The following is a 12035-nucleotide window of genomic DNA, read 5'->3' as shown; positions in this document are numbered from 1 at the left end:
AGTTTAGCCTTTTGTTGGAGTCACATTATGTGGTCACTTTGACTAAGCTCGCAGAACCAGTCATTGAGCTGAATATGATAATTTATCTTTAGAAAGGTGTTTAATTATTCTTGTAGTAACTCAATTGCAACATAAACTATGGGAAAAGTTGGTGACCTTTGGTTGGGAGAGAGAGTAGAGAGAGAGAGAGAGAGAGAGAGAGAGAGAGAGAGAGAGAGAGAAAAAGAAAGGAGTTGAGAAGAGGTTGGCTTTCTGATGAGACTCTCACTGAGTGCCGTTTTAGTACATAGGGCACATGAGACTTCGGTGGGCAGGATTTCTGGCTGGAATTGAGAATCAAATTCCCATGAAACGTGATAATTATTAATGCAAAAAGGAAAAGAAAAAAGTAAAAAAAGAGCTTCGTTGAAACAGGAACTGTTTTTGTACATGGTTATGCATATTAATTAAACAACCGCTAAAAACTTCAAAAAAGTAAAATAAAAAATAAATAAAAAAGATGAACATGAAAGCATAAAGGTTAACCTAAAATGGGTACTTGTTACTTTTCCCTAAAGATGATCACAAAAACAGTTCTTGTGAACCTCCATGAAAGCAGCTATAACAAATCAATTAAGAGGCCAGAAAAGCAGATAAAGCTAAGACCCCTTCATTTATTTTCCTTCCTTCTAATCAAGGTTGCACCATTGCTTGTGGCCTGGAACCCATTTTGGGCACTTGGGGCTGAAGTAGTTTGAGACCACCCTCGAGTTCAAGAGCTCGACAATGGGTGCAAATTTGACACATCTTGGTGTCTTGTACTGGTTGATTGAAGCTCCCAAGCTAATGGCATAATCCATGAGCTTGTCAAAAGTCCCTGCCTCCACAATCTTGATCTCCAGGGGCCCAATGGATTTGTCTGAGGCTCGGCCTTGCCGGTAAACGCTGTTGAGGGATTCTTCAACGGCCAAGCAACAGTCCTCATAAACTGAGGGAGGGATTGGGGTTGAACCATTGAGGCAAAGCTCCCAGAACAACACATAGTGGCCTGGGATTGTTGATGTGTCTGCAAAACTTGTGTACTCAGAGACAGTTGCATCAAATGGCACCAAATGGCTCACAGCATTCTTCACTGCTGTTTGCAGCTCAACCTCATCAGTCTTGTCTGAATCAATGCTTAGCACCACATTTTTCCTGCATATGAAGTTGAATTGTGGAGCCTTGTTCTTGAAACCAGCCACTCTCAGCACATCTCCAACTCTATAACGATATAGCCCTGCAATGAATTAATAGTACCAAATCAATGTCAGACTAAAAATTAAGTCCCATCCCAAGTTGAGTTGAAGAAAAGAAAAAGAAAGTTATACAACTTACCAGCATAGGTTGTGACAACAAGCTCATACTCTTGGCCAAGCTTGACATCAACAAGATCAACCAATTCTTGTTGCTCCTTCTCATTGAGTGCTTTGGGGACAGAGAGAGAATTGGAGTTGATCCCATTGTTTCTCTGAACTGGGAGGAACTCAAAGTAGCCCATGGAGGGAACGAGGGTGTAAGAGACCTCACTGGGTTTGCACAAAGGGTTGAGATTCAAACCAAAATAGCACTCAGAAGAAGCATACATGGTGCAAACCAAAGGCAGCCCATTGCTGTAATAATCCAGTGTGGGAATGTACTGTGACATAGTCCCAGTCACAATCACATCCACATACTTTGTGTTGGGCCAAAGTCTTGTTATGATCCCTTGCCAAGACTTCTCCCCACACTCAGTTTCAATGTAATTTGCAAGCTTTGGATCAGGCTTGAGGGTTTTCATCACAGCCTCACGCACTGAAGAGTCAGTGATTTGGGGGTTTAGAGTGCCAGAGGCTATGTCCTTGCAGAGACTAGGCCAATGCTTCTCAAGGAATCTGATGGCTCTGATGAACCCAGAGGCAAAAACAGCACCAACCCTGATGACCTCTTTGTTTTGGCAAAGGCCACAGAGCAGTTGGGAGTACATGCTTTGGTAAGAGTCAGGGCAGAGGATGGTCTCATTTGGGCTGGTGTAGTTTGTGTAAGGGTCATAAGGCCTTCGTTTGAAATGAGAGCTTTTGTAATAGCTCGTGAGAACTGGTCTTGCCACAAGCCCCCCTGGTGTTTTGGCCTCTGATTTTATGAACAAAAAGTACATTCCTTTGCCTTTGTCCAATTCAGGCACAGATTGGCTCATCACAGGCATCAAAAGGCTATAAAGCAGTGACCTTCTCTCAAGCTCCTCTTCAATTGTTGGCATCAATTTTCTCTCTCCACCAGATGTCCCAGAGCTACAATGAAAATACAAACAAACCCATTTAGCTAAACCAACCAAATTAATTAACAGATGATCATGATTAATCAAAATGTGTAAGATAACAAAAACCCACCTTGTCAAAAACTCAGAAATGGGCTTAGAACAGAGGATTGGGGAGGTGTCACCATTGGCAATACGGTTGATATCAGCTTCGATATCTTCATATTTGATGACAGGGATGATTTTTTTGAAAGTGTCACGGTCAGTGTGACCATTAAGGCCATGTCGCTGCAAGTACTCAACATGAGCATTGCGAGCCAAGATTTCAGCAAGCACACGCTTCTGAACCTCATCGGCGTTTTCTGTGACTTCTTCAATGAACTGAAGGGCCTTCTCGTTTTTGTCTTGGAGATAATAGTCCACTGAGGGATTCAAAGAGTTTTTTGGTGCTTCAGGCATGGTTTTTGTAGTTGAAATGAGAGAAAGAGATGGGTTTGAAAGTGTGTATGAGAGAGAGGAAAAGGAGAGAGAGAGATATATGGAGATAGAGATAGTTGTTGTTGTTATAAAATAAAGATGATGGCTTAGGTGTGGGGGAAAAAGAAAGGGAGAACCGGTGTTTATATAGAGCAGGGAAATGGAGGTGGCTTTGCTTCACCTATAGGCTATAGGGATTAGAAAGTAAACAGAGCAATATTATGAAGGGCATAAGTGTAAAGATGCAACCTTGGTATCATTTTGTTTTCCTTTTCTGAACATGCTCATTTCACACATAAATAAAAACATGGAGTTTCAATGCATTCAACGCCAATATATTTTTTTTTGGTCATAAGTTTTATGGTTAGTAGTACTGGATATCTTATCTGACATGTTACATGATTATACTGGTAATGAGCATTATACATTCAATTAAGAGCATGAATTTATAACATGTCAATTTATCAGAAAAATTTATCAAACTTTACTCTTTCACGAGACAGTATTGAGATATAATGTCTATTTAAGTAACAAAAGCTTATCGCTAAATTTGAAGACACGTAATTATTTTTTTCAACTCAACTGTTGTGTCACACAGTATTAGCACATAACAGGAACACCCTCACATTATCATCAACATAAATATCAAGGTGAAAAAATGCAAAGAAAAGTGAAGCAACTTCCTATCAAGTAGCTCTCCAAGTCTAGACTTGTAAACCAATATCCCATACCCAATTGGCCAATTCCATTGTCTCATGGAAACCCCACTAACTAAATCTCAAAATGAATCATCTCCTTCCATATCAATTTTGACTTTTGCAAGCTCAAGGTTTTAACCCTTTTTTTTAAAAACCCCTCCTTTTATTTTTCCTTGTCTTGGGGAGAAGCGCACAAGCACAACCAAAGGTGGGCTTGCCGTACAAGGAAAAAACGGAAACCACCCTCTGAAGGCGTTTGAAAGCCACTGGAGTTGATAAAACTAAACCATTTATAAACCGGCAATATCCGGTAAACCCGCGGTGAGTACACTCTTTTCTTGCGCGCTTGTACTGCGGATGTTTCACAAAATACCGGCAGCCAATTAAATATCTCTTCCTTGCCCGGTAAACCAAGTTGGAAAACGGCGTAACCACGAGATGAACGTGATATTTTTAAGTCAATGAATCGCGAGTTTATTAAGGAGGGAGAAGAATAGTGTGTGGTCTTGTGTACGGTAAAAATTATTTGGGGTTACTTGTGCAAGTATCCAAGTGGGACCACCCAGCTGGCTGCCAACTTGGTTTGTCGACACGTGTTTGCTTGGACGTTCAGTGCCTGTGGCTTGACGTACTGAGACTGTGGGAGTGTGTTTGGCACCACTTCTTCGGCTGAAACTAGTCCAACGTTGCAAAATCATGCAAGAATTAAGATTGTTATTTTAGAGTTAATTAATCTCTGTTAATTTTCAGGGCCAAAAAATAAAAATAAATTTATGGGGTGGTAATGAAATTTGGGTATTAATTAAGCTCAACCCAATGGATAGTTGGATGCTACAATTGGATGATCTTAATTCATTAAGATAAGAAATTTCCTTACTCCCATCCTTATTACATTGGATAATCTTAATTTAGTAAAATACATCTGTAGATATATCTGCAGAGACGTAATGTTTGTCATCGTGTTCAAGGATTAGGAGCATTGTAACATATAGGACAATTCGGTATCGTTAGATATGTGTGTTTCGACATGTGTAAAAGCGTGATACTTTTTGAAAATGATAATTTAAGATGGTTGAATTTTTGATAATACAAACAAAAGTATAAAAAAGCAAACTTAACCTAATCCTTAGAAGAGTGGGTGGGAAAAACCAGACTCTCATTCAAGATACATTCATACCAATTAGTACTAAAGTAGAATGATATAATGGAAGTTCATATATGTAAGTATAAAAACAAAACAGCTTAGTGGGCATGAGACGGCAAAGCCAGAAAAGGCTCATCTTCCCTTGCAAATTTGGGGAGAATTTCTAATCATAACATGAGTTGTTTGGAGAGCAATTGCCATGTTTACATTGGCACTTTGGCATACATGATTTCTTTGCTCCTATAAAGGGGAAAAGAAGAGGATGCACGCACCCACAGACATCAAGGACGACTTAACTTTTTCCAATGCCATATGTAGTGAGAAAATAATTTCATCTTGTGTACTTTAATTACATGTTTTCTTTAAGGTTTTGGTAATCTTTTTGTTTTTTTATGTACTTTTGTTTAAACAAGATAAGGACGAAAACAAATTAAGCTGCCTATAATTATTTATTGAAAAAAAAAGAAACGAAGAAAGAAAGGAAAAAAAAAGAAAAAAGAAGGTTGTTTGGAACATTATACAAAATATCTTTTTTTTTTTTTTTTTTTGGGTTTTTTTGACTGGTCTTAAAAGAAAATATGGGTTCCACTTGTTGCTTGCAAATTAAAATGACAGTGATAATGATTTCTAAGTAGATATTATAAGGAAGGCACAAAAACACTGAGAAAAAATACATGGAACGTTAGGGTTTAGTAGTAATCAACCATAACATTCTATACCTAACAAAACCAAAATTACAAGGTAAATCTCCAGGTCAAAGATAATACTTCATACCACACGCAATGCCATGCCTAGGGGACCATTTTGACAATATTGCTTTCATTTGACTTTAACTCATTGCCTTTATACTTCAAACAAGCAAGGGTCGAAAACATTTTTATTTATTTTTTGTCAAAATTTGGAAGGGGGAGGGAGGAGGCGTCATTAAAGTTAGAACATGAGACCACTGATCTCAAGGTAAATGTCTTTACCATTGAATTATGGACCCTTTAGCGATGTTACAATGTTCTATTTATTCAAATATTTATCCGTTTTGAGCTTCATTTATTTTCAATAAGTAAGATATTGATATGTATACTGACATATTATTGTACACAAATTTGATAATTCAAGCTTTAAGGTTAAAATATAACTCGGTACTTTTTGGCAAAACACATATCCAAGTGCTTCCATATGAATATATATATATATATATATATATATATATATATATATAAAGCACTTACGCTTTACATAAATTTTCTTATGTGATTTCTAAAAAAAGCCAGCAAAAGTGATTCTTAAAACAGTCCCACACACAGCCACGTAAGGGCTTATAGTTTTGTTTTTTATATCATATAAGGGCATATAGTTTTTTTTTAATGCGACAAGAAATAGGGAGGCTTATTGTTGAAGTTGTAGAACATTTCTATAAGAAGAAAATAAATGAAGTTAAACCTTTTCTATTAAGAGCATCACCACGACCAAGTAAAGTGCAGAACCAAATAGTTTTGTCATTTTTTGCATTCTAATCAAGCTGCCAAATTATTTGTGAAGCACTTTCTAAATAGTCCCATCCTACACAAAAGTATGAAGTTAGTTTACAGCTCGAGTTAAGCACATATATTTTCATACTTATGGTAGAAGTTAAACTCTTGTTTATCTTCATTGAAATATAAAGAAAAAAGGGTAAAATATGAAACCTTTTCTTAGAAAGAAGAAGAAATCCTGTATACAATAAATAGTAAATTTGGCTTACCCATTTTAAATTGAATTTTTTGTAACCGCAACCCATCACCTTTTGTTCCTATTAATAAAACTCATTTTTTATAAGTAAAAACTCATGATTAGGATCCACCTCATCAAGTTACCTTATCAATCTCAAAATTTGATTTATTGTAATTTTCATATTCCCAAAATACCCCTATGTATTTGCAATTGTTGTTTTCTCCATTGATTGTGCTAAATATACTTTGAACATATTTGTTGCAACTCAATATCATTAATATTAAAATGGTGTTTTTTTAGATAGGAAAATGGTGTTTTAAGTTGGCTTAAATTTAGGAATTTTTAGGGTAAGTTTGTTCTTTTAAAAACAAATTATTCAGTATCTAAAAAATTCACGTTTAGGGCCTATTGAATTTATGAAGAAACATTCATATAACTATCATGTTTTAGCATAAAATAATGTACCTATTATTTGTACCTATTTTTTACATATCTTTTGTAAATATACCTATTTTGTGTACCTATAAATAACATACCTATTTTTTTAAATAAAAAATGTGCAGAAATTTCAATTGCACAACTTACCTATTTTCTGAGAAAAAAAAACCTTTTTTTTTTGTGGTAAATAATGTACTTATTTTTAATTCATAAATTTTTTTTTTACAGAAATTTCAATTACAAAGTAATGGATCTTTTTTTAAATTTTTTAAAATAAAGTACCTATATTATATACATAGTTATAGTTTTTATAGGTACATTATTTATTGGATATGTAATTTAGAGATTTTTTGTTTGTTTGAAATTTTAGAGATTGGCGATGTGTAGAGGGAATGCGAACCAAAATAAATGAGGTTATTCATATGCTATTAATTGGAAATATTAATTATAATTAGAGTAATGCTTACCATAATTTTATCCCACATTTATATACTATATAATGTGGCATGTCCATATCATATGTCACATCAATTAAGTATATTTTAATAAAAAATAAAAAGGTGATAATCACATTAATTAGCTGATGTGGTATGTACACATCAGATGCCACATCATTTGGTATAGAAATGTAGTAAGACTAGTATTATTCTTATAATTAGGGTAATTAATGACATGCTTGAAAAGAAATTATAAATAAAATATGAAGATAGGTGGCATATAATGTAATTTAGTTAATAATACTAGGACAAATCTATCTCACATGTCAACTTATTTTAAATTTGGGTTTTCAGTAAATATTTAAAAATAGGCAGGTATATGACTAGGATATAGTAGTTGTAAAGGTATATATCGGAAGAACTCTAGGATAAAAAAAGAAATTTAAAGATTTTTTGAATATAAGCGATAGTCTAACCTACAAAGAGAGATCTCGTTGCTATGGAGATTTGAATATAAGATTACTAGTCTCTGAGACAAGGTTAGACTTCCTTGGGAGAAGAAATTATAAGATTTTTAAAAAAAGAAAAAAAAAAGAAAGGAAAAAAGAAAAGAAGGTCTGTGGAGCTGACGTGAGCGCCATGTCAGCAGAATAGAGTCCAGCGAGAATGTCTGGAGGTGACCACGTGTCAACGCCCCACCTGAGTCGTCGCTTGTCCACTCTTTTGGGCCTAATCTAAGATTAACGTGTCGCACGCAGCGACACATTGACTGGTCAAGCCCCCGACCGGTAATATGATCGGACGGCCAGGAACCAAGCAAGATGAAAAAAATAATGGTGGGAAAATGTGATGAAGCTTTTAAGCCATTGGAGGAGGTGGGACCCACCGGGGGCATTTGGTGGAGGAGAGGAGAAATTGGGGGGAGGCGAGTGCACCGAGGAAGCAGGTAGGGCCGCGCCCAAGTGGGACGCATAGTGCTTGGTGTGTGAAGAGTTTTGGGGAATGTTATTATGTTATGTTAATGTTTTACACCAACGGATGTGAGTGTGTGAGTGTGTGTAAATAAAATAAATACATACAAGCTATGGAGTGGTGCCTGTGTGGGAGACAAAGACAGTAATGCAAATCTTTGACCGTTGACCTTTTTGCCATCCACACACACCCACATATATATATATATATTCTATATAAGAGTATTGTTTTGGTGTATTTTATTATTAATAATAATCACCATAATCAAAAGACGTGAATGCGCAAAGTATATTAATATGCCCACTCTATTATATAACATAGGTCAATAATCGAACCCATGTCAACTAATCTTTACTCTAGTAGTGCTCATATGCACTTAATTGAATTTGATATTATGTTTGATTCACATGAATTCAAAAGGCTCGTTATCTAGTTATGCTTGATCATATTAAGAAGATGTGACTTTATTGGAGGTGTGTCATCTCCTTATAAATTAATCCTGATTACGTCAAGTCATCTTCAGCAGTAGGTTAAATTCATCAATTTAGCATTTTCACATCTACAAGTTATATCCAGTAAGTAGGCTAAATGTGCCATGTAACTGTACCAAACCTAGTTAGCAAGCCGAAGAGGTCAAATATTGGGCCAAATTTCGGGTTTATGGTTCAGGCTTGATTCTTTGGGTGGGCTGTATCCTTTTATTATTATTATTATTTTTCCAAAAACATGCAACGACTCCGTGCAAAACTCCAACATCTTTTGACGTCAACTAGCTATTATTAATTTTTTTTCAAAAAATCCAAAAAATTGGTTTTTTCTTTATTAAAAAAAAATCTAAATTTTGTCTATAAATACGAACCTCATTTTTACACAATTTCCCACATTCTTTTTATCCTTCTATTTAATTTTTCATATTATTTTCATCCTTCATTGTCATCTTTTTTAAGTTTTTATGTTGTTTTTAAATTAATGCATTGTTATTATTTTTTTAAATTAATGTTTTAGTTGTTGTTTTAAAATTAATGTTTTAGTTATTGTTTTTTGTTGTTGATGTTTGATTGTCAATTTTATTACAAATTCTAAAAACAAGCCACAAAACACCATACATGAAAAGAAAGACTCTAAAACAATTTATTGCAAATTCAGAAAACAAGATGACTAAATTTTTCTAAAACCACAAACATGACTCAATTTATTACAAATTCAGAAACAAGCCACAAAACACCACGAACATGACTCAATTTATAACGCTGGTTTGACCTAAAGATGTGCAACAAGATCTCGTTGTAGGGTGTTGTTTCTGGTACAAGAGCGTATCGACCTATGATGATGCATGTTTAATTAAATTAACTAATATATTTAAAGAATATACTAAAAATTAATAAAATATTGAGGAGTTGTGGTTTAGTCTTGCACTGCTAGAGACAATAAAAATATAACCCAACATTATTCCTTTAAAAACTATAAATAATGGACTATATTTTATGAGTGGGCTATATTTAGCTCACCATTACTAGAGAGGGCCTTAATACCCTAAACCCCAAATCCTAATATTGGAATTATAAGTTTAAATGCTTGACCAATGAAGTTAAATTTATCACTTGCATGATCTTGTTTGATTTATAGCTATGTAATTATGAGACCATTGAACGTGAAAAATTGTTGGACCACCAATTTTAAATTGTTGGTCAACTTATTATGGTACCTTTATAAAATAAAAATAAAAAATAAAAAAAACTTTTGTCGCGAAGCAACTTAAAAGACACTGCCAAATTGGAATTTGGGATAGGCTTTGTGAAACCAAGATGGATACAATTGGAATAAGTGATAGCTAGCATGTCTTTATTGTTTATTGGTTTGAATCGTTACTCACATAAATCATTGGGATTTGTTGTTGTGATCTACAATTACTTCACCTTCGTTTTTCACGACATGCTTTAGTTTCAATTCTCATAAGAGATAAAAAGGCAACACCAACCAGAAGCTTCATAGCTGAATTGTGGGTAATATTCAAGGGGCAACATTTCTTGATTCAAGGAGTAATATGGAGTATTAACTCGATCTAGTTGAAGTCCTCAATATTGCCGCCTTGAAGTCAATAAAATACATTAGATAAAACTATGAAAGACTAGCCATTAGTGCCATGCCAACGAGGTCTAACTCAGTGGAAAATGATCTTTCTTTGCAAGACCAGTGATTGGTAGTGTGTGTGTGTGTAAGAATCCACCTTCGTCTGTAGTTTAGACTATCACTTACATTCAAGAAAAAGACAAATCCTATCTCTTGCTCTCAACATACACCAATTGCATGGCTAACAAAAGGATCACAAATAATAGGAATTCAATAATTAAGGTAGATGATTGAGGCAATTGGTATTTAGGGCAACAAATCATAAGATAATTTAGTTTTGTGTGAGACATTAGTTGGTCGGTTTATATATATTCATTCTTTCATGCACATGTACTACCTCAACGTATTGCAAATTAAAAATGTGCATGCACAGCCATACACATTGATCAATGATGGTAGTATATTTACAATTTGTGGGGCATATATGTATATATATTTTATATGTTTACATGATGAAGATATCTTGTTTGCAACGCAGAAAAAAAAAAATAAAGATAGTAAGTATAAAAACCAAATTTCCAGCAAAGATAACATAGAAAGCCTAAATCTTTGGTTTAACAGCTTTTTAAGAAATGATTAACTTTAAGAGACCCATATTGTGGTCCCTAATATCATGCTGCCCTTTGGGTGGAACATGGAAAAAATTGTCACTGACAGCACAAACATACACAAAGGGAATAATTACGGTATCGTTAAGCCAGGATCATGCTGCCTTAATACTTTGGGTTTAACTAATTAACTAGCTATATAGCTATCTACCATGATTATTCAAATAAAGTACACCAGCAAGCTAATTTACTGATTCAAATTTTGATGCAAAATCTGAGTAAACTATTACCTAATCACATGCAAAACTTTTGGGTTCGGATTAACATGCCATGGTAGATCACTCGAGGTAACGTTTAATGTTACATTTTACACTAGTTGCATTGGAGATTGTGCATGCATGATTTTAATATTTTCAGAGCACATTTCCATCTTTGAATGATCATTACATGGTGGCAGTGGCATGGGTCGGAGGTCACGGGTAACGTTTAAGTTCTTCTGAATAGGTTGGGTAGTTCTTTTGGCTTTTGAACCCTGCCCACAGGAAACTAAGAATCAAAACCTCAGCAAAACTTTCCTATTGGTGTAATGATGGGGTGAGGACCCTAATGCTTGTGGGTTTGATGAGCAGCAGCCCTACCTTGTTGAATTATTGGTGAGATTGGAATCTTTTTATCTTCTTCAGGTGAAAAAGTAATCAAGTAACAAAATGATGAGGCTTGTGAAACATGTTTGAAACAGGAACAATGTGGCACATCGAAAGTTTGTAGAACAAGTCTTCAAACTGAATTTCCTCCACTCCTACTGTCTGTCTCCAATCTTTAACCCACATATATATATATATATATATATATATATATATATACACCACAACTGAAATGCACCCTGAGCTTTTCTGACCCTACCTGGGCCCAATATTATTAGCCTAAAAACCCTAATTGCATCTGTTGGAAATGGTATGAGATATTTCTGATAAAACAGATGTCATATATATAGTTTCTCTCATATATTTTTACTTGGAAAGAAGAACTGAAGAAGAAGAAGAAGAAGAAGAAGAGGGGAATGATTTTCTTCTCCCACATTATCATTAGTTATTTTTGTTGGCGATGCCATTACATCAAACGTGTTTGTGTCATGTCATGCTTGACTTTGTGTGTATTGTTGTCTTAATTATGAGGGGGATATTTAAAGCATGTGTATATCACCATGTCATCCATAATGAAAGCATAGGCATA

General features: G+C 34.8%; 1 protein-coding gene across 1 annotated transcript; it reads right to left on the bottom strand.

The window, feature by feature from the left end:
• LOC18781401 (indole-3-acetic acid-amido synthetase GH3.6) lies at window positions 382-3071 on the bottom strand. The gene is made up of 3 exons (XM_007214736.2): window positions 2385-3071; window positions 1354-2285; window positions 382-1255 (listed from the first exon to the last, which is right to left on the bottom strand). Exons 1-3 carry the CDS (start codon window positions 2708-2710, stop codon window positions 669-671), a joined length of 1845 nt encoding a protein of 614 aa, XP_007214798.1. The 5' UTR covers window positions 2711-3071; the 3' UTR covers window positions 382-668.

The sequence above is a fragment of the Prunus persica genome, chromosome G4 (assembly GCF_000346465.2).
Source record: "Prunus persica cultivar Lovell chromosome G4, Prunus_persica_NCBIv2, whole genome shotgun sequence".
Lineage (NCBI taxonomy): Eukaryota > Viridiplantae > Streptophyta > Magnoliopsida > Rosales > Rosaceae > Prunus > Prunus persica.
Note: the sequence above shows the minus strand (reverse complement) of the source record. Positions and strands in the feature narration are given on the sequence as shown.

Excerpts from the sequence above, each read along its gene's own strand:
- LOC18781401 (XM_007214736.2), bottom strand. The coding sequence starts at position 2,710 with ATGCCTGAAGCACCAAAAAACTCTTTGAATCCCTCAGTGGACTATTAT. Across the intron at positions 2,286-2,384 it reads ATTTCTGAGTTTTTGACAAG|CTCTGGGACATCTGGTGGAG; the intron begins GTGGGTTTTTGT and ends TTTTCATTGTAG. Across the intron at positions 1,256-1,353 it reads TGTTGTCACAACCTATGCTG|GGCTATATCGTTATAGAGTT; the intron begins GTAAGTTGTATA and ends AATTCATTGCAG.